The 27,842-nt window shown below is 44.4% G+C and overlaps 1 protein-coding gene across 5 annotated transcripts in view; it reads left to right on the top strand.

Moving 5' to 3' along the window:
- WDFY3 (WD repeat and FYVE domain containing 3) overlaps positions 1–27,842 on the top strand; it is a 365,507-nt gene that overhangs the window by 242,475 nt on the left and 95,190 nt on the right. For 4 of the 5 annotated variants that reach the window (XM_040326535.1, XM_040326529.1, XM_040326522.1 and 1 more), the window contains 8 exons: positions 8,157–8,277; positions 9,465–9,682; positions 10,977–11,212; positions 12,548–12,682; positions 13,495–13,674; positions 21,846–22,079; positions 24,058–24,157; positions 26,759–26,919. In XM_040326535.1, coding sequence (XP_040182469.1) covers positions 8,157–8,277; positions 9,465–9,682; positions 10,977–11,212; positions 12,548–12,682; positions 13,495–13,674; positions 21,846–22,079; positions 24,058–24,157; positions 26,759–26,919 — 1,385 coding nt within the window. The remainder of the gene's footprint in view (positions 1–8,156; positions 8,278–9,464; positions 9,683–10,976; positions 11,213–12,547; positions 12,683–13,494; positions 13,675–21,845; positions 22,080–24,057; positions 24,158–26,758; positions 26,920–27,842) is intronic. The other variant, XM_040326514.1, reaches the window with a different exon arrangement.

Below are 27,842 nucleotides of genomic sequence, written 5' to 3'. Positions count from 1 at the left end.
CTTTAATTATACGCCGGAAAAAGCCAAACGGAAACTACGTAAAAAAATGCGACGGCCGGTCGTACGTTCGGGGATCGTTGGAAATAGCTAATTTGCATACTCGACGTGGATTACGGCATGAACCCCACCTAATGGACGCCGAAAAATTGTATCCAAGATCCAACGGCGTACGAAGACGTACGCCTGTCGGATCTAATACAGATGCCGTCGTATCTTGTTTTGTGGATACCAAAACAAAGATACGACAAGCAAAATTCGAAATTACGCGGCGTATAAAGAGATACGCCGCATAATTTCTTTGAGGATCTGCCCCAACATCTTTATTTGTACATGATAAAAGATTTACCACACAGCTATGGCATATTAAAAAAAGATCTTGAACAGTATATACAACATGTTCATATAAGTATCTAGATCGCATATCTTGTACTTACAGTTATAATCAGCTGTAAAAGTTGTAATTTCACAGTGAGTCTATCAACTGACAACATCCAATGTGTTTCAAACGGTGACTGTTAATACGTTCTTCAACAGGAAATATAGTACCATACTGAAGAAAAATAATATCATAACGAGCCAAAATATGCTATATTATACAACATAGCCTGTAATATTGCACAGAAAAATACAGTGATGACAAGTAATAAGGCCGAGCAGCGGCCTGTGTTTATGGGAGGAGCCCGGGGAGCCTATATAATCTCCTCGCCTCCCTCCGGGCTCCGTCGGCTTCCTGTCTCAGCACGAGACTTCCGGCGCACTTCGATTGCGTCATCCCTCGCAGCCGCCGCATCCGCATCCGCGCCATCCGCGCCATCCAATCCATCCAGCGACCTCCGCAGACACCGGGGCGTCCCTCGGTTATCGTCCGACCGCCGCAAGGTTGGCTCTGCTCTCCCGGCTCCCGAGCCCCTTCCCACCGCGGGCTCACCATTCATTTCAGCCCCCACCGCACCAACGTATCCCACATACTGGCAGACCCCAGGCATTTCAACATGCCGGTACATACACCTTACCCGCTCCTTGCACTGTCTACTCACTGTCACAAACGCCCACGCACTTTCGTCACACCACACATGTCTACACTCCTTACTCTCAGTTTAAACCCATAAATGTATATTCATAATGCTTACCACAGCAGATGTATTACCATAAGTATTTTTCTGCAGTGTTACTGCTTAACTCTAAAACTGATCACTGACAATGCAAACTGAAATATTCTTGTAGTCACAGATTCATTAAGCAACAGCAAAAACTGTGATTACAATGCCCAACCGCATCTTGTGCAGTCCGCCCCATACCTATCAATATTTTCCTTACCCTGCATACCGAACTGTAGTCCACTTGTTGTCACATGCCTCACATACGTGCACCGATCCGTTGGCACAGCTACAACTAGCTCCCCTTTGGTATTCATGTCATTAAACTGTTTTTTATTTTATTTATTTATTTATTTATTTATTTTTATTTTCTTGTTTGTTTATTTGTGTTTTGCCATTTTTTCTTTTTCTTTCTCCTTTTCTTCCCCTGGTTTATTGTAAAAAAAAAAAAAAAAAAAACTCTACCTTAGAAGACCAACTTGCAGCTTCTCCAGTTCACCGACCTCCCAGCCCCACGGCTTTCTCAGTCCCCAACACATGGTATACCGTGCACCACATTGGGAACACACGTATACCCAGCACTGCATCCCCTGCCATAGTACCCATTGCTGTACACCTTTCCGATGCTCGGTCACGCACAAGCACTCACGCCACTATTTTTCATGCGGTGCATCATCAGGCTTCTCCAGTCACCCCATCCATTGTTCCCTCCATTTTGCTTCACAGCAATTCCAGACACACCCCACTCGCCTCCAAATCATGCCTCACACAGCCTGCGCTCCCCACGCATCACACCCACACGCATACCAGCCGCGGCACCCCCGATCAGTAGCGACCTCACTCCCAGCTCATGCTCCACAGCTCCGCAGTCGCCAACAACATGACAACACATTGTTACGCCTCTCTCATGGGACGTTCCCTCACTTGCCCACCTGCAGTACGTCTTGGGGGTACACAAACACCTTCTCAGCTGCAGCTTCACCCCATTCCACATGTGGCCAAATCCGCCGTGGCCCCCCCCCCCTTTTCAGTACATGCTCCAGAGCCCGGTAGTCACCCACAACCACAGTGCACCGGTTCATGCCTCTGTCATGGGTCATTTCAGCTACTCGCCCTACCACAAACATGCCCCGGCAAGACCACACACATCCTCACACACATTCCGGACCCAAACAGGCCCCTCTCTTCTTAGCCCCATTTCAGCACATGCTCCAGAGTTTCGCATCTCTGCCATGGGAATTTCTGTCACTCATTTACTTGACACAAGTCCAGATCTCAACCCCTGCACGTTCCCGCTGGCAGGCTTGCCTCGAACGTTCCCCAACAGTGTCACCCTCATTTCGGCACATGCTCCAGAGCCCCCGCGTTGTCAGCCACACCCGCAACGCACCGCTTCAGGCCTCTGTCATGGGACATTTCGGCCACCAAGCCATCGCCGCCTCACCCCCTTCGTCGGTCGCTTACAACATTCGAGCTTATCTAGCCCCCGTCCTGATGTATTATCATTTCTCCACAGGTCAGTCAAGCTCGCCAGCTTCCCCTGCACACCAGGTTCAGTAATTTTACAGGTAAAAAAAAAAAAAAAAAGGTGGATCCCCCATCCCCGGCACGACACGGAAACAACCCGTTTTATCTCACCCCTGCAGGTTCCTGCTCGTCCCACCTCGACCTCCTAGACAAAACTCCGTACCCAGGGCACGATTTACCCTGAGTCATGTCTCAGGACGGCAGCGAAGACCTTTTTGCCCCTTCCTCACCGGCCCCCGCTTCAGAGAGCGGCAGCGCACGCTCCTTCAGGGGATGGACCATCCCCAAGTTAACAGCGGAGTTGAGGCGCAAGCATGTGCCCTTTCCGTCCACAGCCAGGAAGGCAGAACTTTTCAGGCTCCTGTTCCCACCTCCTGCTTCAAACAACTCCCCGCCAGCCTCACCCGGACCAAGCACCCAGCAAACTTCGCTACACTCCATATCCGCCGCCGTGTCCCAACTCCACAACATGGTCGCAACACTCTCCACCACAATTACAGACGTACAGGCGAGAATGATGCTTCTGGAGGCTCGCCCACCTACAGCTTCCCCCGATCCATCCACGCTCACCCCGTCTGCAGTGCAACCGCAAATACCTCCCCCGCTTACACCCACAGGCAAGTGCTCCGTAGTCCTCCCAGCCCACTTGGTTCCTGCCAACATCAGGAAGGACATCCTGGACGGCAAGGACATCAACCTAGCCTCCCTCCTCATCTCGGTACACGACCTAGCCGACAACAAGGCCTATGCCTGGGGAGACGTCTCAGTGGTCCTCAAGGCCAAAGACCCAAGGCTTAACCGTAAACTATCGGTCCCGGAATTTGCCTTGGCCTTTGGCATGCTCAGAGATGTCCTATGCTCCGCCTCCCCCAGTAGGAGGGAAGAGCTGGACCTTTATCTCCACACCATAGTGGATCTGGGCTACAAGTACGGAGGGTTTTCATTCTATGACTACCACCGCTCCTTCTCAGCCAAAGCAGCGGCCAGGCTGCTGCAGTTCCAGACAGCTACAGATTGGAGTCTCATGGACACCGAGCTGTTCTGCCGCCACTTTGCTGGCCTGCGCTCACCATTATGCGCTGTTTGCCAGTCCTCCACTCACACCGCCACCTGGTGCGCCAACACCACCACCAACACCACCTCCAACACTCGCCCGTTCGAACTCCCCTCGACCTCGAGGGCAGCTCCGGGCCTACCGGCCACCCAGCAGACGTCCCAGGCCGACAAGTTCGGGCGCCCAGTACAGACGCTAGGCGGCGCGGCCATCTGCAATAATTTTAACCATGGCTCCTGCAACTTCAGCCAATGCCGTCTGCTCCATGTCTGCCTTACGTGCCATAGAGCGCACCCCAGGACCCTATGCCTAGTCAAGCAACAAAAGAAGACCTGACTAGGCCGCATTAACATCCCCTGGCTGGAGCTCTACCTCACCTCCCACCCCACCCCCTCCCTCACCACCTTCCTCGTCCAAGGCTTCACAGAAGGGTTCCACACAGGCCTCATTTCACTACCCCACACAACGCACAAATGTAGAAACCTGCGCTCAGCCGCCACAGACGAGCAGGCCATAGACCAGCTCTTACAGACAGAGCTAGAGCGAGGCTTCATCATAGGCCCCTTCACCACACCCCCCTTCAGCACCTGGAGAGTCAGCCCTATTGGGCTTGTCAAGGGCAAGTTTTCAAATAAAACACGTTTAGTTTACGATCTGTCTGCGCCTCATTCTTCCCCCACCCCCAGCCTGAACTCCTTGATCCCCTCGGAGGAGTTCTCCCTAAAATACGCGTCTGTAGACATGGCAATCCAAGCCATAATTAAAACCGGCACGGGCACCTGGCTCTCCAAGGCCGACATCTCAGACGCCTTTAAACTCTTGCCTATCCACCCGTCCCTCTGGTGTTGGCATGGCATGAAATGGAGAGAGTCATACTACTTCGCCACCAAGCTGACGTTTGGCTCCAAGTCTAGTCCCTGGCTCTTCGACACCTTCGCACAGACTCTCACCTGGATTCTCGTGCACCAAGCCCATTGTCAACAAGTCATCCACTACTTGGATGACTTTTTGCTAATTTAACAACCCGACACGCCTCCAGGAGACCTCCAAAAGTTGAGACTCGTCTTCAAAAATCTCAACGTCCCCCTCGCAGAACACAAAGTAGAAGGCCCAGCACACTCCATTACCTTCCTCGGAGTTAATCTGGATACCACCTCCATGCAAGCCAGCCTCCCCCCCGACAAACTGACCCGCATCAGGGCAGTCCTCCATAGTTTCACCCAAACGCAGGGCTGCACCAGGAAGCAGCTGCAGTCCCTCCTGGGAATGCTAAACTTTGCAGTAAGGATCATCCCTCAGGGCCGATCCTTCGTGTCACGCCTTCTGGTCTTCCTTTCCCATGCACAGGACCCTGATCAGATTCTCAGGTTGGATACCGCAGCCTTAGCGGACCTCTCGATGTGGGAAGAATTTCTCACCAACCGGAACGGTATATCAATGTTTATACCGTCAGTGTCACCCCTTTCCCCACAAGTAGTGACCGACGCCGCAGCCTCCACAGGTTTTGCAGCTATTTTTGGCCACCACTGGTTCGCAGGACCGTGGCCGCCAGAAATACTAGCGGTCCCGGGCTTCACCCAGACGTCCTCCTTGTTCGAGTTGTACCCAATCGTAGCAGCCGCCCAACTCTGAGGCCACAGCTGGGCTGGACAAATTGTTACCTTCACCACCGACAACCAGGCCACAGCCGACATTATTAACAAGGGCAGGTCCAGGTCTCTTGTTATAATGTCCTTCCTACGTCGGCTAGTGCAACTGTCCTTGCTACACCAATTCAATGTGCATTGTACCTTCCTCCCCGGCAAGTGTAATCTCGCCGCAGACGCCTTGTCCCGCTTTAATTATGCCTCTTTTTTTCAGCAGAAACCCGCAGCCGATCCATCTTCAGCCCCTATCCCTCCTTGGTCTCAACTGACCCTGGACTGACACAGCACCTACAGCAAGCTACCCAGCTGATCAACCAGTCTCTCTCCCGCAATACCCTCAAAGCCTATCACACGGCTTGGGACACCTTTACCAACTTCTTGACGCGCCACTCCGCTAACACCACCCCGAGTGTCAAGCACGTATTGGCCTTCATCTCCTACTGTCACACTTGCCAGTCCCTTTCGTACAACACCATCCGTCTCTACCTGGCTGGCGTCCAGCACTTTCTGGCCTTACACGATCCGGCGAAGCCTTCGCTGTTTACGTCCCACGCAGTCAAAGCTGCCCTACGCGCAGTCCGGAAGCAACAACCAGTTGTCAACGCCAAACGCCTGCCCATTACCAGCACCATATTTAGAGACCTGTCCGCCATCCTCGCCACATCCCCGTTCGGCCTCCTGCCTAGCTTGGTCATACAAGCGGCCATCTACCTAGCGTATTATGGTTTCCTCCGACCCAGCGAGTTTGCCTTCAACAGCCCTGACCGGCCAAGTCCTGCGCAGACGACACTTGGTCCGCCATCAAGACCGCTTCACGCTTCACCTCACTACCACCAAAACACAGCAATCAGGCCCCGGCTTAGACATCGCCATTTACAAGACAGGTAACGCCTGGTGCCCAGTATCCGTTTTGGACCGCCTACTCTTACTTTTGCCAGCCCAATCAGACTCCGCTCCTCTACTCCCTTTTCCGGACAAACCTCTGAACACCAGCCAGTTCATTAAACACGTGAGGATCCTCCTTCGGACTCTGCACCTCAATCCTACCCAGTATTCGGGCCACTCCTTTCGTATCGGAGCAGCCTCAACCGCCTCGCGACACGGGGTCCCCGACCATATCATTAAGAAGCTAGGCAGGTGGAAGTCTGCCTGCTTCGCTAGGTACATTCCTGACCCTCAGGCGGAGATGGCACAAGCCTTCGCCATACTTGCTCACTAATGTTCTGACTCAATAAAACTATAACCCTACCTGAATGTTTTGCCCCCTTATTCTGGCGTACCGTCCGTTAGGGCCAGCGCACACTTCAGGTCCATTGTATGTTGTGAGTCCTAGTCAGTCTGTGTCCATGTCCGTGTCGGCCGTAGGGCTCCGACCATAAGTAATAAGGCCGAGCAGCGGCCTGTGTTTATGGGAGGAGCCCGGGGAGCCTATATAATCTCCTCGCCTCCCTCCGGGCTCCGTCGGCTTCCTGTCTCAGCACGAGACTTCCGGCGCACTTCGCCCACCCCCCCATCCCATTTCACAGGAATTCCCAGGTTCATTCCTCTCCACAACATCTATCATTTAACAGGGTATGCCCCCTTATTCTGGCGTACCGTCCGTTAGGGCCAGCGCACACTTCAGGTCCATTGTATGTTGTGAGTCCTAGTCAGTCTGTGTCCATGTCCGTGTCGGCCGTAGGGCTCCGACCATAAATAATAACTTGCACAATAAGTACATTTGATCTGCCCTTCAAACAATCAAGACCATCCAATAAGTGGACCCACCAGGCAAAAGGATGCTGCCTTTTTTGTATCTTTAAAAAAATATAGATTCTTAATTTTTGTGTGTCTTTTGGTTGTTGTTAAAGCCCCATTAGTGGTTATTTTTGGTTCAAATATTCAGTAGTAGGGATGGTGGCAACCATTACCTGCCGTTGAAGTTGCACTATTCTTGTTAGAAATCTTATTGTAGCCCATTTCATGATTATAAGTCTTAGGCCCCGTACACACCATAGAATCCATCTGCAGATAAATCCCAGCAAATGGGTTTCAGCGGATAGATCCTATGGTGTGTACACGCCAGAGGATCTGTTTCCGCGGATATATCTCCCCTGGGATGGATTCCAGCAGATCTAATATTTGCTGACATGCAGAACATATCCATCTGCTGGAGTCCATCCCAACGGATGGATCCGCTGGTCTGTACAGACTCACCGGATCCATCCGTCCGAAGGGATCCCCCGCATGCGTCGTAATGATTCGACGCATGCGTGGAATTCCTTATATGACAGCGTCGCGCACGTCGCCGCGTCATAATCGCGGCGACGGCGTGACACGTCATCGCCAGAGGATTTCGGCGCGGATTTCAATGCGATGGTGAGTACACTCCATCGCATTAAAATCTGCTGAAATCCTCGAGAGGATTTATCCGCGGAAACGGTCCGCTGGACCGTATTCGCGGATAAATTCTATCGTGTGTATGGGGCCTTAGTGATACTCTACAATCTTATTTAGAGAGGTCCTATGGCAACTACATTGATTTGTAAGAACCAGGTACCCTAAACTGTAAATGTTTTGTTTGGTAGAAAAGGTAAAATCCATACTTCTATCTCCCCTGATTCCCCAACTCCAATTAGTTATTTTCAGCTTGTCATTATGATAGAAGTTAGTTTTTTTTTTTACCCTTTTTTGATTGTTTTAGTAATTTAAGTTAATATTCAGCTAATTCATTTACTTGTTTAATGGCCATCTTTATTATTATGGCTTTAGGAGCAGCCCATACAGAAATCCAAAATTAATCTAAAATTGCATATTTAACATTCATATTTTTATTTATTTTTTTCAAATAAGGATCTGAAGATGACTTTGGAGGACTTGTCTCTGCTAGTCTCATTCTTCTGAGAAACAGACTATTGGATATGTTGCTTAAGCTGCTTTACACCACAAAGGAAAAGACCACCGTGAATCTGCAGTGAGTGTTTATGAATAGTGAAGATTTCCTTGCCATTTCCCAAGCAACGGCTTTTCAGTTTTACTTGGGACAGTCCAGTTCTAAATTAATTTTGATTGGTTACTGTGAGATATAGCAGTTTTATATTTGTGTTGTACATTAAACTTGTGTATAAAATTTAATTTAGCACGATAAAATGTAAATTTATGTAGAGATCAAGATTACTGTTCAACCTTTGTGCGATGTGTAATCCAAAATGAAAATTGCATGTTTTTGCTGGTGGTGCTTTAACAAAAAGCACCATACAGTTCTAGCTTGGTATCTTGCCGCAAGTACCATGCCATTTTTGGGAAGGTTGTTTATGGACGCTTTATGTACTCCTTTGTGGCATTTTAGCTTGCTTTTATGAAACTTAGAGTTGTGACGGGTTTATTTAAAAGAAACTGTGCTGAGAAATAAATAGGCTTCCAATATCTAACCTGCTTCTGAAAATGCTAGTTGGATGTCTGTTACTGCAGTGCTCTCAGAACTTGAGATTCAGTTATTTGTTAAGGTCAGGGTCGGCGGACTCAATATGCACAGCGTTCCTTTGCAGATTTCAAAACCTTGTTTTTTTTTTTTTTAACCCTGGCAAGGATGGCAACTGATGCTCCCTTGTAGGGACCTTTAGCCCAGGTTCACACTGGGCTGCGGGAATGAAGCTGTGTTTGCACAATTTCACTCCTGCGTGTCGGTCCCAATTTCAGCCGCGATTTCAGAGACATCTGTGCAGGTTTCTGCACAGATTTCAATGTAAATCGGTGCAGCCCCGTAGATGTGGCGTCACACCGATTTAAGACCGTGCAATTGCCACCGATTTGACATGTCAAAACGCACCAGTGTGAACCAGGGCTAAGGCAGATTGTCTGTCTACATATTTAGCTCAGTTAACATTAAGGCTGATTACTAAAGAAGTTGAAAATGACCACATGACAATTTGTGTGAAGATTCACTTTATTGGCCAGTCATGTCAAAAGAAAATGCCGGTTTACTTATTTCAACTGCACATGACTGGTTAATTGAAACAAACACATTTTGTTGTGTGCAAATCTTTTGTAAATCATTCTTATTGTCTCTAGGACATGTGATTTACGAATGGAAGGAAAAATCTTTTGTCAGGATACGTTTTTTAAATTCGTACATTTCTTTTGCCTTCTCCTTCCATAAAGAGCTTGTGAAGAACTTGTGAAGACTCTCGGCTTTGATTGGGTAATAATGTTTATGGAAGAACATCTGCACTCCACCACAGTGACAGCAGCCATGAGGATTTTGGTGGTTCTTTTGAGCAATCAGTCGATCCTTATCAAATTCAAGGAAGGAGTTAGTGGAGGAGGATGGCTGGACCAAACCGACTCTGTATTGACCAATAAAATCGGCACTGTGCTAGGTAAAGTCTTTGATTGTAATGTTACAGCTGGTATGACGGGAAAACTCCTATACACCAAAAACAATAAAAAGTAAAAAAAAAACGGAATGAACACTGCTTATGTTTGAACATACTGTAGAAATATGTGAAGACCAGGTTTTATCACATTTAATTTTTCTTTCCTTTCTCTCTCGCGCGCTCTTTCTTTCATTCTCTCTCTCTCTCTCTGTCTCATTCTTTCTCTCTCTCTCTGTCTCTCTCTCTCTCTCTCTCTCTCTCTCTCTCTCTCTCTCTCTCTCTCTCTCTCTCTCTCTCTCTCTCTCTCTCTCTCTCTCTCTCTCTCTCTCTCTCTCTCTCTCTCTCTCTCTCTCTCTCTCTTACTTTCTCACTCTCTCTGTCCACCTCTTTAGCCCTCTTTCTTGCGCTCTCTCTCGTTCTCTATTTTCTCGTATTTCTTGTAGTGTAATTGGTACTTCTAGGTGCGTTTTGCAAACCCTTTATTGTTTTCGTTTGATATTTTTTTTGTTCCACAGTTAGTGCTTACTTTGGATTTTTTCTGGAATATCCTTTCAGAGGTTCTTAACATAGTTAAGCCAGAATTTACCATTTTCTTGGGTGCTGAACCAACATTCATTCCTATTTTCCAGAAAGAGTGCTCCTGAAGTACCAATTGTTGTAGGTTGTTGTTGTGTGTTTTTTTTTTTTTTTTTTTTTTTTAAGGATTTGTTTGTATTTTTTCTATAGGATGCCATTGGCTATCCTTAGATCAATTTTGTCAAGGTCTCTGTTTGTTATTTGAGACCCTCTGTAAGAGGTGTTCCTTTAATCCTTTTGCATTCTCTGTTTAACCTTTCCCTGGATTGTTTGTTGGATGTTTTCTTGTGGTTGACCTTGTGGTTGACCTTTCTCAGCTGGTCTGTTTCTGCAATGGTGTGTAATATTTTGTTGAAGTCTATTGCTGCCTGGTTTACACCTCGTGGGCTTACTCCATCTGTGTTACTTTGGAAGTATTTAAGCAGTTTATTCATGGTTAGGTCTGTCAGTTACATCTCTCTGTTTTGTGGTAGACTGCTTGAGCCATTTAAATGATGGTGGTGGGTTCTAAAGAGAGGTCTGATGGGGATCTTTCTCTCTCTCTTGCGCTCTCTTGCTCTGTCTCTCTTTTTCCTTTTTGTATGCTGTTTTAATCTGCAGGCAACTTGTATCCTTTTCTCACCTGTTCATGCATATTGTAGTTCCTATAACAGCCAAGCAATGTTAGTTTTCCGTTATCGTTTTTGCAGTCTGCAACAAACTCTCCTGTTTGACTTTGCAGGTTTCAATGTTGGAAGGAGTGCTGGCGGCAGATCAACGCTCAGGGAGATTAACCGTGATGCATGTCATTTCCCTGGCTTCCCGGTCCTTCAGTCACTTCTTCCAAAGCACACTAACGTACCTGCCCTTTACTTTCTGCTCATGGCTCTGTTCCTTCAGCAACCAGTCACTGAACTGCCTGAGAACTTGCAGGTCAGTGCACCTGTCATCAGCAACCGAAGTAACCGGGGTTGCCAGGTAGGAATTAACCAGTGAGGCATGTATGTGTTTTGTCACTCTCTTTAGATTAGACAATCTGGTATAATTATTTTAGAGCTCTCTCAAAATCTTTTTCTTTCAATTAGTTTAAAGTTTAGACAAAATACAAATACATAATGTCGATAAAACATATATATTTTTAAAATCCAATTGTCTGTAGCAACTCCAACGCGCAAAATTCCGAGGCATGCTCGGAAACAATTCGACGCATGCTCGGAAGCATTGAACTAAATTTTCTCGCCTCGTTGTAGTGTTTTGTACGTCACCGCGTTCTTGACGGTCGGAAATTCAGAGAACTTTTGTGTGACCGTGTGTATGCAAGCCAAACTTGAGCTGAATTCCGTCGGAAAAACATCCAAGGCTTTTCATGTGTACGGAGCATAATATATTTTCCAGATTGAAAGGTTGTGCAGAGCTGGTCAACAAGTGTAATAAATTGGTTATGTAATTTTTTTCTAAAAACAGACCATGTATCTGCCTACTTGCCTAGTATAGTCATGGGCGCTCAGCCGCGCGGTAAATGGGGTATTTTCCACAATAAAGTTACAAAAGGAGATACACTTTATATTATATAATCTTTTTACAAAACAGATTACATAATTTTACAAGGACTTTAACCAAGGTTTAGTTTTGGGATTATGTTTGAGCTGACTGGGAGAGAAGATGGGGGACACATAAACTTTTTAAAAAGAAAATTGTTTTATTCCATTTTTTTTTTTAAAGAGAGGGGTAAATGACCAAGCACTGTGCTTTCTATCAAGCTTTTATGGATCAGGAGATATATATATATTTTTTTTTTTAGGGTTACAACCACTTTAAGATTGTCATGCTGACATGATTGTATTTGAATAAATGTAGATTGTTGAACAAATAAATTAGTCATCCCCTGAAAATAAGCCCTAGTGTGTTTTTATAGCCAAAATTAATATACAACTCTGTCTTTTTTGTCCGGGGAAACACAGTACATTGGCATTTTATTTTTGGGTTTTGATATGCTTTAAGGTCACTAGTTGATTTATGTCAGCTGTGTACCTGATATATATATTGTTTCTTAAATTGGAGGTTCTGCTTCAAAAACTGCCTTTTGTGGTTTGATATTTTTTAGGTTGAGGTTTTCTTACCAGCTGCCACATGTGCAGTCCTTTTATAAGAAAATATTTATTTATTTCTCTCTTACTGAAAGTAAGTTGCTCAGAATCAAGACACAGAAGTAGATTTTGCCTCTGGCACCAGATGAACCTTAGAGGGTGCAGGTTCCAGACTTTACGTTGCTGCTGGTGCTGTAATTGTAATTTTGATGTTTTCGTTCCTTAGTTTGACTTGGATTCCATCTGGACTTTCATCTTTGGAGTTCCTGCTTCCAGTGGGAATGTGTTCTCCTCCATCCACAATGTCTGCACAGAAGCTGCCTTACTGCTACTGGGCATGCTCAGGACAATGCTTAATTCTGTAAGTGCTTATATTTTCAAGAGGTACGCTTTAAAGGAACCTTCGTTAATGTCTAGGACACTCGATGAGTCTGGCAGTATATCTTTAATTTTAATTTTTTCCTGTTGTGCTTTTGTGTGATGCCTGCTTTCTTTTACCTAGATTGCCAGCCACGTAAAGGCTAAGTTCACATTGGAACATGTTAAATGTTCCATCCATATATACGGTAGAGCATGTAACATATTCCAGCTCTTACCCCTCTCCTCCTGATCTACCCCTCCCTATGACAACTGTCAGGGGCTCTTCTCCCCACAACCGCTGTCCCTTTTTGAAAGCAGCATAGCTGTATGGGGCTCTGCCAACACTGCCACATCATTCATTCACAGATTTCGGTGATTGAATACAGTACAAGAGAGCTCTCGTAGTCCAATGACATGTCCTCTGGCTTTCAAACAGGAAGTCATGGGCTGAAAGTTGAAGGCCATGTCTGCAAGAGTCCACATTGCAAATGTGATATACTGATCGCAGGTGCAATGCATTAAAAGATTCTTTTTTTTTGTAGATCTAAAAATCATTGTAAAGATGATGCATTTTCCTTGAATAGTCAAATTAGAGCTGATAAATACTTTCATTTCCATAGGGAGAGGTTTTAATAACATTTTACTACTGCCACCCTTTTATCAGATATTGGCAGGTAATTAATGTGTAATCTGCAGTCATCATTTAGTATCAAGCTACTATACAATACTTGTAATTTAACTAATCTCTCTTCATAGCTCTAGCAAGTAATGTTTTAAGTTGCATTGCTGATGTTACTTTTTCTTTTTAAACAGCCATGGCAGTCAGAAGAGGAGGGCTCGTGGCTCAGAGAGTACCCAGTTACCCTGATGCAGTTCTTCCGTTACCTCTACCACAATGTTCCAGACCTTGCTCCAATGTGGAACAGCCCTGAGTTCCTGTGTGCCTTGGCAGCATCGGTATTCTCCTTTAACATTCGTCCATACTCTGAAATGGTAAAGAGACATTCTTCTTGTGGTTACTTCTATTAGACATTACAGGATGTGTGTAATTAGAGTGTGATTGCTTCTACAAATATAAAAACACATCTTTTGAAACATGAATGATGTACTGCTCACTAAAATGCACAAACCTGCATCAATATTTTTGTAATGGGGGAAAAAATGTATGTTTTATGAGCTCTTTTTATAATAATTACTTGAGAATTAGGTTGAAATGTTATACAATAGTTATTTGTCCTGTTGGCAGAGCAAGGATAATAGTCAGAGATGTCAAGATCTCCTCTTAAGCCTCGTACACACGACTGTTTTTCCCGCCGGGAAAACTGCCATGAGAGCTTTTGGCTGGGAAAACCAGCCGTGTGTACGGTCCATCGCAGTTGTCCCGACAGGAAAACTGGCGGAAAAAAAAGAGAACCAGCTATCTTTTTTTCCCACCGGGATTCCCGGCGGTTTTCAACCTGGCAGTTTTCCTATTGGAAACACTGTGATGGAGCATACACATGGCCGGGATTCCCGACCAAAGCTCTCATGGCAGTTTTCCTGTCGGGAAACCCAGTCGTGTGTAGGGGGGAAAAAGTTGCCGAGCAGGTTCTCGGTTTTCCCCTCGGGTTTCCCGGCTGACTTTTTACCGCCGGCAATCCCGTACGTGTGTATGAAGCTTCAGTTCTGCTTTTATTATGTGAATCTGCAGCTAAAAACTCAGCTCACCATATTTTTCCATGTTTTATTCCCTAGAATTATAAATTATAACACTTATGTGCTGTTACACTACAAAGATAAAGTTGTAGTCTGGGACTAAGAAATCATTGATTCATGCTTGCTAATTATTTTCTATATTCTGTGGTCTCATTTAAAGTGCATGTAGACTACTTTAGAGACTTTTACAAAAGATTTTATTTAATCTCATGTACACCATTATTTCTGTGCATGTATGACTGTATGGGCTGTGAATCAGGGCTGCGCCTATATGACCATTGACATTGAAAAGCACTGAGCTGGCAGTGGAAAATGTTAGGAGGATATTTCAGCTTGAATCATTTGTGCACAATCCAGAATGGGCCAATGTTGCAGGTGACCATTATTATTTTAATATTAAAGGTACTTACCGTATTTATCTGGGTATAGCGCGTACCCAGTTCTAGGAGGGAAATTTCCTGAAAAAAAAAATTACTTGCAGTTTGAATGTCCCTCTTCAGTGTCTTGCCCGGCATCCATCGGCGGCCTTGTCTGGTCCGGCGTCTGTCTTCGGCCCTCGTGGTGTCCTCCCCGCTTCTCCCGCGCTGTCTCCCAGCGCCGCCGGCGACCTATACCGAGCGCAGTACACTCGGGTACGCTCAGCTCCTCTCGCAGGGCGTGACCGCGAGCGAAGCCGAGCATAGCCGAGTGTACTGCGCTTGGTATATGTCGGCGGCGGCACTCAGAGACAGGGGATCGGCGTATAATGCGCACCGACGATTTCCTCCTGTTTTTAAGGGGGAAAAATGCGCATTATACGCCGATAAATACGGTACATAGCGCTGTCAATTTATGCAGCGCTTTACATACACATTGTACATTCACATCAGTCCCTACCCTCAAGGAGCTTACAATCTAAGGTTCCTAACTCACATTCATATACTGGGGCCAATTTAGACAGAAGCAAATTACCCTACCAGCAGGGGTCAAGTCCTGGGGAAGAAAGTGTGGGAACTCCCACCCAATATTTACTCCCCCACCAAAAAAAATAAAAAATGATACGCTTTAAGCAAGTTCTTTCTAAATCCCACGATAACTCGCAGCAGACCTCCGCAATGTCTCCTGGGAACAATGACAAAAGCTCCCAGGAGACATTGCGGCATCGAGGAAGTGACGGAATACCCGCACACTACCCGATGAATCCATATACAGGAAGCGGCCAGTAACCTAAAGGATTACTAAGGTTCGCCTGCCCCTGACAGTGACTCGAGCTGGGCATCGCCGCTTAGTGAAGGATTGGCTCAGGCTCGGCTGCTCTCGGCTGCTCTAGTCCTGCAAAGGGAACTGCGTTCCTGCTGTGAAAAAAGTGCAGGAACTCCGTTCCCACGCGTTCCCGCAGGACTTGAGCCCTGCCTACCAGCATGTTTTTTGAGTGTGAGAGGAAACCCACCCAGGCACAGGCAGAACATGCAAACTCCAGGCAGGTAGTGTTGTGATTCTAATTCGAACCAGCAACCTTTTTGATGCCAAAAAGGTCTTACTGCAAAAGAGGAGTGTAATTTACCTTGCTCGCCATCCTCTCCATCAAACTCTGAAAGTCCACTGAGAAACTGACACTTCCAGAAGTGTCGAACTTGGTCCCCTGCAGCCCTCAGTGGTTCCTTCCACGGACTTCTGTATCACTACAGGACATGAGTGAATATCTTGAGGTTGGTGGGGAGAAGCACTGAGCACAATGGAGGGAGGGAGGGGGGTCTGGAGATTGACACTTCCAGAAGTGTCTACTTTAGAGGAAGTATTGAACACCTCTAATATGGGACTTTAAGTTATACTACTGTTTACCTCAAATCATAAAAAGACCAATAAATAAAACCAATCAAATATTATTACAAATTGACTAAAATAAAAATAAATGGTCCACACATATTTATTGGTTAGGAATTTAAAAATAACTAAATACATGGAACCTCGGTTTATGAGTAACTCTGTTAACGAGCATTTTGAAAGACAAGCAATTTTTTTAAAAGAATTATGACTTGGTTTGCGAGTGTTGTCTCACAAAACTAGCAGAATTCAAGCTAATGGGGCCTGCAGTACCGCATTTGGCCTGAGGTGCGGAGGTGCCAGAGCAGAACGGCGATGATCGGCGCCTTTCGGAAACGGGTGGAAAGGCCAGAGGACAGTTCGGCTGACCTCGGAAAGGCTCATGAACGGAGTCTTTCCGAGGTCAGCCGAACTGTCCTCTGGCCTTTCCGCCCGTTTCTGAGGCCTCTGGCCGCATGCGGTATTGCATGCCATTGAAGTCAATGCGGAACAAATTATTTTTGTTTCCATTGACTTCAATGGGGAAACTCACTTTGATATGCGAGTACTTTGGATTACGAGCATTCTCCTGGAACGAATTATGCTCGTAATCCAAGGTTCCACTGTATGTCCTTGACATGGATCAACGCGTTCCGTGAGTTTTTCCTGCTTCTTCAGGACCGAGCAGGAGATTATAACTATTAGTGGGTTGTACAGAATATTAGAATGATCTACCTATATAAGAATATGTTGAGGAATGTAATTTATCCAGAAACTTCGAAAACGACAGAACAAGTCAGATCATACTATTAGGGAGTCGATCACTGTATTCAAGTTCTGACTTTATTATGACATAATCAAATCGGTACAAACTTTTTTATGAATCCAGGTTGACGACTGTAATTTTCTTGTGAATGTAAAGCATGATATCCTTTTGTGATTTCAGATTTATTATCAGAGTAGATTTCAGATTTTCCTTTGTTCATTGTGACTTGACAATGAGATGCAGAGCTTGTACATGAAGGCAGCACAAAGCACAATGATAATGTACAAAAGGCAACATAATAACCAAATTAGATTTAATTTTATTGTAGTAAAATTAGTTTTAATTGTTTGCCGTGGGTCTCAGCACTTTTTCTTATTGCTGCAGCCTTATCATAATTATATCCAGATTTTCTTGGTTGTTTTAATATTTTTTTCCTGGATTTATATTTAAATGCAAATTTCTGTTTGTTTACATCCTGGTAGAAATACAAAATGGAGCATTCGAATAGCAAATTTCCATGTTAAAATAATAGAATTGTATACGTCTAACAGGTGGCTCAGCATGATATGTTACTATTAACTAATTACAATGACCTGATGATAAAATATGGGAGCAGTTGATGGTACTCCCCTTTTGTGTTGTCGGTGCTAGAACAGCGTATTACAGAACGTGTAAAGTCTCCCTAGTGGTGGTGTTCTCTGTCTGTAGCTCTGCATGTGCATATGACAGATGGAGCTGAATAGGCCTCCTAGGACAGAAGGCTGTTTAAAAATGATCCGGAGCATACTGGGTACCGATTGTGTCAGAACTGTATTATCTTGTTCATCTGCCTAATGTTAGCTAAGTTGGCAGTGCCAGGTGGTGGCATATTGCTGGGAAATGCTGCACAAATCATTATCCTGGCATTATTTAGTGGGTTCCAAAAATAGATTCTATTTGTTCAGAGTTTCCGTATCATAAAGGAAAAAAACATGTTTTAAAAAATGCAATCAGTGCTATATTTAATAATAAAGGAACGCCAAGTGCTACGGGTGGGAGATATGAGTAATTTTTACACATAATTTAGTATAATTCAAGCATGGAATGCCACTTATTTGGGAACCACATGCTCTTGTATGTCACAGAAATATTTTACTCCTGCTACACGATGTACAAAGCAATGTAGAAAAATAATTACTAAAAAAAGTGTGTCCTAGGGAGTGATTCTAACTGTGTGGGGGCTGAGCTATGAGTGACACGACACTGATCACTGCTCCCGATTACAGGGAGCAGTAGATCAGTGTCATGTCACTAGGCAGAACAGGGAGGTGCCTTGTTTACACTGGCCTCTCCCCGTTCTGCAGCTCCGTGACACTATCGTGGGACACCGGCGGACATCGAGTCCGTAGGTCCCGCAAGCACAGTCACGGAGCTCACGGCAGCGGCACCTGCACAGCGCGAAATTCAAAGCAATGTATATATACTTTTATACTTTGATTTGCGCAGCCATGGCATTCTGTTGTATATCTACATGGCTCAGTCGCCAAGCAGCTAATGTGCTGTTTTCTCTACCCCTCTGCCTTTCAGGAATCCTCTGTGTAAAGTAAAAGTAGTTGTAAAGTAGTTGTGGGCTGCTAGATCCCTCTATTACAGTAGTATACGGTGGGAAAGGTGTGCGTTTCTGTAATGTATTGTGTAAGGTACCTTTTTATTGTAGCGCTGTTCTGGGCTTCCATAGCCTGCCTGAGCTCTCTTCAATTAGCCGAGCATTGCAGGGGGAGGGGGGCTGAGATCCCCCACTGACAGGCAGGAGAAAAGGAGGAGACAACAACTTAAAACAAGGTCTTATTTTCAGGGTAGGTCTCGCTTTCTGGGAAACATGGTAGGGGTGGATTTTCTAAAGGCAAAAAGACTGTGCACTTTGAACGTGCATTTGCGCTAATTTTTTTCGTAAAATTAAATGTGGTAAAGCGTTGCTTTGAAAAAGCATACCCAGTCAGGTGCAAGCATTTTTTTCTTGCACACGATTGAATGATGGCAATCGGATGAGCTTCACTCCATTCACGAAGATCTGGGGAAAATGAGTGCACTTTTAAAGTGCACAGTCTATTTATCTTTGGTAAATCAACCCCATATGGTTGTAAGAGGGACACAAATACAGGGATCAAAGAGGGGTGTAAATGTGTTCACACACTTAAAGCACTGATTAAAGCATTATAAGACATCATCAAACGCGCACCTTGATCTGTGTGCCCACCTAAATATTAATAAGAAGCAATACCACACCATAGGCAAAACCATTTTATAATAATTGGTCACGGATCAGAACTATCGGTGCACCTACAGTGCATTTTAACCTCACTGACCATATTATCCTAATTTTTTTGGGACAACCATACTGCTAATAAGGAAGCTTTTTTAATCTAAAGTTGGGTATTGCCCTTATTTTTCCACATCTCAACAGTAGAGGATGAGGGTGCCACCACTTTACTAAAGAAAAGTAATAAATATTGCTTTTAAGTGTACTTGTACCTAATACATACTAGGCAAAGTAACCATTTTACTTTACTCTAGGAACTCTAAAAAGCATTTCTAATGCCGCATACACACCATCACTTTATGTGATGAAAAAAAACGACACTTTCTGTGAAGTAAAAAATGACGTTTTTGAAACTTCAATTTTCAAAGACGAAGTTGCCTACACACCATCGTTTTCTCACAATGATCTTGCAAAGTGAGGTTACGTTCCACCACGTTTTACCATTGAAGCTCGCTTCATAAGTAGCTTCTGGGCATGCGTGGATGAAAAAACGTCTTAGAAAACGACGTTTTTTGCTACACACGGTCAATTTCTGTGAAGTAAAAAGTGCACTTTTGAAAAACGACACATAAAATTGAAGCATGCTTCAATTTTTTTTGGTCGTTTTTTACAAGACATAAAACGACGTTTTCCCCCACACACAGTCAATTAAAGTGACGTTTTTAAAAACGTCATTTTTTTTCATCACATAAAGTGATGGTGTGTACGCGGCATTACTTTCTTCACACCCACCTATGACCCCAATCACTCCATTTGAGGATGATGAACTACATAATATCTTACGACCGCAGGTGAAAAACTTCTGGGGCAGTCATTGAAGACTAGAAATCCATAGTGACCAGTAAATAAAAATTGCGCTCGAGGAGTTTACAATCCAAGGGTCCCTATCTCACATGCATACATAAACACTATATTGCAAAAAGTATTAGGACACCTGCCTTTACAGCCTACATGAACTTTGATGGCATCCCAATCTTGGTCCATAGGGTTCAATATTGAGTTTGCCCATCCTTTGCCGCTATAACAGCTTCAATTCTTCTGGGAAGTGTGTCTATGGGAATGTTTGACCATTCTTCCAGAAGCGCATTTCTGAGGTCAGGCACTGATGTGGACAAGAAGTCCTGGCTCGCAGTTTACACTCCAATTCATCCCAAAGGTGTTCTATTGGGTTAAGGTCAGGACTCTGTGCTGACCAGTCTAATTCCTCCACCCCAAACTTGCTCATCCATGTCTTTTTGGATCTCACAACCGCTCAAATCGTTGCGAGGTCCAAATCGCACTAATCTGCAGCTTTGAAATTATGCTAAATGAGGGCAAATTCAAAGCTGCTCTGGCGTGAACCAGGGCTATGTGTTTAAATTTTAGTTAGGGCCTTATAATCGAAAATAGATTTGCCTCAAAGTTTTATTTGTTGTCACTAATGTTTGCTATTTGATGGTCAGCTGTAGAAAATTGTAGTGTTTGTGTACTATTGTTGGAAAAGGTTGTTTATCATTCTAGCCCCACAAAATAAATAGTAGAATTAGATCTAATGCTCTAATGATCTAATGCCGCGTACACACGATCATTTTTCGGCATGAAAAAAAACAAAGTTTTTAAAATGATCGTATGTGAGCTTCACATCGTTTTTCATCTTCTGAAAAACGACCCAAAAAAATTTGAGCATGCTGCATTTTTTCGGGTTGTAAAAAATGATTGCGTGTGGGCTAAAACGATGTTTTAAACCCACGCATGCTCAGAAGCAAGTTATGAGACGGGAGCTTGAATGGAACTTCCCCTTTAGAGTGCCGTCATACGTGTTGTACGTCACGCGCTTTGCTCATCATTTTTTAAAAACTATGGTGTGTGGGCAACATCGTTTTTAATGATGAAGTTGGAAAAACTTCGTTTTTTGGACATGCTGAAAAATTAAATTTTTTTCATGCCGAAAAACGACCGTGTGTACGCGGCATAAGTTTTGTACATAAGCGATATGTATGATTTAAAGGAGAAGTCCAGTCTGAGCTTGTTTGGCTGGGCTTCTCCTATGGGTCACAGGAGTGCAATTTGTTTTGCACTCCTGAGACTCGTTTTCAGCAGAGAGTCTGGAAGTCTGCTCTCTGCTGACATAACCGTAATCGGTCCAGGCACTGTGTCATCAGGACAAAGTCTGGATCCGCCAGGTGCCTGAACTGATGCCTGTCTCAGCGAGACACTGAGAGACCAAAACGGCTTCTCCCCGCCCCTCCACAGCTCGGTGCTCCAGTGAGCGTGGAGAAGCATGGCGGAGAGCTGTGACTGACAGTCAGCAGCTCTCCTCTCGGGAATCTGTGAGAACTGACCCATTGGTGATGTTCGATGGCTCAGGCGCTGGGGGACATATGCAGCATCGGTCCCATGCTGCATCCACCCAGGTAAGTATAATGGGTAAATAAATAAATTAATTAATAAAAAAAAAACATACTTCTCTTTTAAGAAATGGAAGTTTTTCTGAGCGACCATGTACAGAAGTGCTTAGTTAAGTCATTTTGAGAATACCAAGAATATCTGCAGTAATGTGTATGTCTTTAAAATAAAAATAAAAAAATACGATTTTGATATGACTCTGCATGCATAAACCTGACTAAATATGCAACATTTCAGGTTACAGACTTGGATGATGAAGTGGGCTCTCCTGCTGAAGAATTTAAAGCTTTTGTGTCAGACTCTGGCATGAACAGAAGTCAGTCTGAATACTGCAATGTGGGCTCCAAGACCTATCTCACCAGTCATCCTGCCAAAAAGTTTGTGTTTGACTTCATGCGTGTCCTGGTCATTGAGAATCTGTGTCAGACTCCTGCCAGCAAGCAGACACCTCTCATAGACTTACTGTTAGAGGTATGACATCCTTATGTGTGCATGTGTATGAGCTAAGGGCTGTATATGTAATGTTTTTTCATGTGTGGCTTCTTTGTTCACTCCTGGTGACTTATTACCCCCTAGTACAGTGGTTTACAGTTAGTGCACTAGAATTTACTTTGGAATATCAACTCATATACTGTGTTTTTGTTTGTTTTTTTCCTTGCAGGTGATTGCGTTTTCTTAGCAAAGTGAATGTTCCCCGCATCCACTAAGCCAATTTAAAATCCCCTTGTAATATGAAAATTCCCTTGCAACATGAACAGCCTATTTGCCTTTAGTATACTAGCCCCATAGTGTCTGATTTTAAGGGAAACGTTAAGCCCCCTTTCACACTTGTACAACTTCAAAGTCGCGCGATTTTACCGCGATTTCAATGAATGCCTGTGTAAGTGGCATCAAAATCGGACCAAAGTAGTGCAAGGACTACTTTGAAGTCGGCACTACTTATAGTCGTGCCAGTATGAATGGTAGTCATTGAAAATAATGGAGAATGACTTGTCATATGATTTTGCAGTCCAAAATCGTGAGACAAGTCGTATAAGTGTGAAAGGGGACTAAAGGTTTTCAGTAAAAAAAATTAAAAACTTGTAAAGCCCTGTACACACGATCGGGTATCTGATGGAATCTAATCCGATGGAATTTTTCGTTGGATATCCTATGAAGCTGACTTTCACCAGTCTTGCCTACACACCATCAGTCAAAAATCTGATCGTGTCCAAACGCGGTGACGTACAACACTACGACGTTCTGAAAAAAACAAAGTTCAATGCTTCGGAGCATGCGTCGACTTGATTCTGAGCATGCATGGATTTTTCTATCGTTTTTTTATCCATAGGAAAAATTTAAAACATGTTCTATTTTTTTTTTACACCGATGGTAATAAAACCAATTGGGCCCACACACCATCGGTTTGGGGCCCACACACCATCGGTTTGTCCGATGAAAACAGTCCATCGGTCAGTTTTCAGCAGACAAACCGATCGTGTGTACAGGGCTTAACATAAGCTTTCCCATTTTGGGGTTTTTCTCCAGCAAAATACACAAAATTCTAATGAAAATGCTACCCCACCTGGCTACTATTCAACAGCACTGCTGCTATAGATGCTGGTCCCTCAGACCACCAGCTCTTCCAGACAGATGGTATGGAGCTTCTTGGACAACACAGCCTTGAGCCCTTTAACGCACATAGCGTCTTCACGCAGATACTCTCTCAATGGCAGCTACTGCTCCAACTCTCAGCAGACCTTCATTATAAGGGCTGTGTGCACCTGGGCACACCCTGCTGGTTGTCCACAAAACCCAGACACTGGGTTGGAGATTTTATCCCTCCCAAGGTGCTTTGAAATCTACAGAGCCCCATCCAGAAATATCAAAATCTGGAGAAACCTGGAAAAGCAGTTTTCTCTGCTTAAAATGAATGCTTTGTAGTTCTGCACTCAGCAAATGTGCAAACCCTTTGTCCTTTCTGTGATTACAGAGCCTCGTACTTTCACAGCATGGAAATTATAATGCTTTCTAAAAGATATCCTGTCATAATAAAGTTTCTCTTCTTTTGGTAAAAAACAGATGTTTTGTATAATATCCCAACCATGTGTTTTATATCTCGTATTACAGCTTGGTAGTCTACCTATGAAAAATTAAACATTATTCTAAAATGATTTACTACAATGGGTCATATTAGGTAATTGGCAATCCTTACTGTAAGATATCTGAGGAGAACGAATGAAAGTAACCATCAGTCCAGTTAGACTAGCCAAACAGGGTGTACTGTATGCGCGCCTCTTTAGAAATCAATAGATATAAAACAAATAATTGAAGTGCCAGTTCTAATTTTTAGTTGCAATGGTTATTTACTGTAGCTTCCAAAATGTGTGCATGTGCTATGTACTAAAAAATGTATAACAATAACACAACATAAACTTACTAAAGCTCAGTTAACGCTACTGTTTTCCAGTCTTCTCCTGAAAGATCAACGAGAGCTCAGCAGAAGGAATTCCAGACCTACATATTGGACAGTGTGATGGACCACCTGCTGGCCGCTGATGTTCTCCTAGGTACATGTATAAGGATTTTAGTCTAGTTTCATATCTTTTATAGTTTTTCATGCATTTGTTCATATTAAAAGTAGTATTAAATCCAATAACAAAAATGAAATAAATTGCAGCTCACAAATTCTTAAAGGGGTGTTCCAGCCTTTTTTTAAGTTTATTAAAAGTCAGCAGCTACAAAAAGTGTAGCTGCTGGCTTTTAATAAACAGACACTCACCTGCTCCACGGCTCCAGCGGCACACCGGCCGGGGCTCCGCTCCTCGCCTCCCCTCGCCGGCCGACGTCTTCATTCCTAGTGTGGGCACCCGGCAGTGACAGCTTTCGGCTTCACGGCCGGGCACCCACTGCGCATGCGCGAGCGCCGCGGCGCCGTCCGATTGGACAAGCGCTCGCCTACAGGGAGGGGCTGCAATAAGGCGATTAAGCTAATGGCCTTACCAGCCCCTCGGCGGAAGGAGGAAGTGGGACAGGAAGTCCCCTTCTCCTGAAGCCCCCATTTCCCCCCCAAAAAAATTACATGCCAAATGTGGCATGTAAGGGGGCGAGGAGTGGGTTAAGCGGAAGTTCCATTTTTAGGTGGAACTCTGCTTTAAGTCTGTCGTAAGTCTGTTATTTTTCATTGTCCTTTAACTGACCAAGCTGTCAGACAAAATAGCACTTATGAGGTGGGGACAAATCATTTAACACTGATAGGGTTGCTTATAGTGATCAGCTTTTTATTTGTTTATGTAAAAATCTTTATCCCTAAAGAAAAAAATGTTTGCTGTAACTGCTTCTAAAGTGTGAGCTGGAGTTCAGCTTTATTTTGGTAATCAAGCCATCTAAATCTGCTGGGTATACACACACTGATATTCGGCAGGAACTGGCCAAATTTCGGTACGTGTGTACTGCTCTCTGTTCACCAGTGACAAAGCTGCTGTCCAAAGGTGTTTGATTTACTACTTTATTCAGAATGCCGACACCCTAGTAATGTGTTATTGGCAGGAATACCAGGTGAAATAAAAGATTTAAAAAAAGGAAAATAACTATTGTATTTATAAGCGTATAACACGCACCTTAACTTTAAGAGGGAAGTTTCAGAAAAAAAAAACTTTACACAGATCCCCCCCCGCCTGCACTCCCAGGAGACCCCCAATATCCTGGGGACAGCGCTGCCAGCATACTCTAAGGTTGAGAAAACTTCACACTGTCAGCCCCTTCTCATACACCACTCATCCTGTGTCACTCTCATAAATCAAAGCTTCTAAATACCTCCATTAACGCTGGACCCAGTCATGTGACTGCTCTTCTCATTTTCATTTTCATTGACGTCACATGACCGCTCTCCTCCGCCAATCAAATGCTACAAACGAGGAGGAGGTGGAGTGGGAGGAGCCACAACGAGCAGTGTTAATTGAGGGGTTCCGAGGCTTAGATTGAGCGACACAGGAGGAGCGGCATTTGACAAAGTGCTGGCAGTAATATTTTCAGAATTTTAACGTTTTTTTGGCAGCGGTGTCCCAGGGCCAGTAGATGCAGGGCGGAGGGCCTGACACCCTCCCTCCCAATTGGTGGCACCCGGGGTCGGACCGCCCGATATCCGCCCCTGTTGGTAAAAAAACTGATATCGCCGTAAAACACGCAGGCACGGTTTACCCTCTATTTTCAGGGTAAAAAAGTGTGTGTTAAAAGCCTATAAATATGGTAATTTCCACCACATCTAAGGATTGGTAAACTGCAATATTACATTGTTGTTTTTGGTCTTGGTACCATTTTAAAGTGTATGTAGAACAAAAACTTGTGTTCATTTTGGATAGCTTAGGATAAACTAGAGTCCTTTTGTTTTTTATTGCTGTCTGTGTCCCCGCTGGAAAAAGTATCCCCTCTGTGTCCTGGTAAACACGGTCATTGAGTTTAGAGAAAAGGACAAATGCACACCCTAATATACATGAAAACAGTATAAATAACAAGTTTGTGGGTGCTGACACCCCTAAATAGGTGAAAGGCAGCAACAACAATTGCTTGTCTTTTTTTATACAGATAATAATAGGTTTAATGTAATACACAAATCATAACTTCCCATTAAGACCTTGAAACTAGACGTAATGCTGACACGCTGTACAACAGTGTAATATCCAGTGGTACGATTCTGAGCATCAACAAGTGGACATAAAGACAGTAGCAGAAAGATTCCAGAGATAAAGTAGCTCCAATGGCTCCTGGTGCTGTCAGTAAAATCCTGTGAGCAGAGAGGGGAAGGGGCAGAGGCCAAGCCGCATTGTGTGTCTATGGATGCACACAGAGCTGCTCAAGATCAAGCCTGAAGGTGTGCCATAATAGAAAGTGGCACACTGAGAAGAGATGGAGCCAGGAGTGCCAGCAGGGGACCCAAGAAAACGAGGATCATTGCACGGATCAGGTAAGTTATCTGTTTTTTAGGAGAAAAAAAATAGCTTTTACAATCGCTTTAAGGATCTCATATACAGTATTTCTGTATAGTATAATATATTTTGTAAATTTTTATGTTGTAAGATGTTTAATAAATTTAGATGATAAAATGTCTCTCTTCCTGTACATGTACACTATTTGCTTGTTTGCTTTACATTTATGCTTGTGTCTTTTTACAGGAGAGGATGCCTCTTTACCTGTGACTACTGGTGGTAATTATCAGGTGCTGGTGAACAATGTGTTTTATTTCACTCAGCGAGTTGTGGATAAGCTGTGGCAAGGAATGTTCAACAAAGACTCCAAAGTAGTGGTTGACTGCGTCATCCAGCTCATCTCCCAGGTGAGGACAAGCCAATGATACTATATACTATTCATTTTACATGCAAACTGTCAGGAACTTTAAACTGTTTTTAAATACTTTGACAAAGCAAATTAAGCTCTGGTTCACATTGATGCCACTTTGAAATCGTTCTCACTTCACTTGAAGTAGCGCTATTTTAACCACTTGCTTACTTGGCACATATAACCCCTTCCTGCCCAGGCAACATTTCAGATTTCAGCACTGTCACGATTTGAATGACATTTGCGCGGTCATGCGACATGACTCCCAAACAAATTTGACGTCCTTTTTTTCCCCACAAATAGAGCTTTATTTTGGTAACATTTCATCATCTCTGCCGTTTTTATTTTTTGTGCTATAAACAAAAAAACATTTATACAGCGAATAGTGCTATAAATGTGAACTGATTACTGTATAAACATGACTGGCAGGGAAGGGGTTATCACTAGGGGGTGATCAAGGGGTTAAATTTGTGCCCTGCTAGGTAATTCTTACTGTAGGGGGAGGGGACTGACTGGGGAAGGTGACCGATCGGTGTCCCTATGTACAAGGGGCACACCATCAGTCTCCTCTCCCTGACAGGACATGGATCTCTGTGTTTACACACAGAGATCCACGTCCCTGGCTCTGTAGCTGCCGATCGCGGGTACCTGGCGGACATCGCGACTGCCAGGCACACTCATCGGCACCTGAGTGATGCGGTGGGCGTGCACACGCCCCCCCCGCCCCAGTGGTCGGGAGGCCCGAGGAAGTCATATGAAGGCCTCCCGGCATGGCAGAGCCACCTTGTGGCCGTCATTGTACAATTGCCTGGATGGGAAGTGGTTAAAGTAGTAAGGTCAGTGTGATTTCAGCTGCTACCTGATGGACATCTGTGTGGTTTCATGCACAGATGTCTATTGAAGTCACACCTGAAATCCGCA

Source organism: Rana temporaria, chromosome 1 (assembly GCF_905171775.1).
Source record: "Rana temporaria chromosome 1, aRanTem1.1, whole genome shotgun sequence".
NCBI lineage: Eukaryota > Metazoa > Chordata > Amphibia > Anura > Ranidae > Rana > Rana temporaria.
This window is presented reverse-complemented; position numbering and strand designations above follow the sequence as displayed.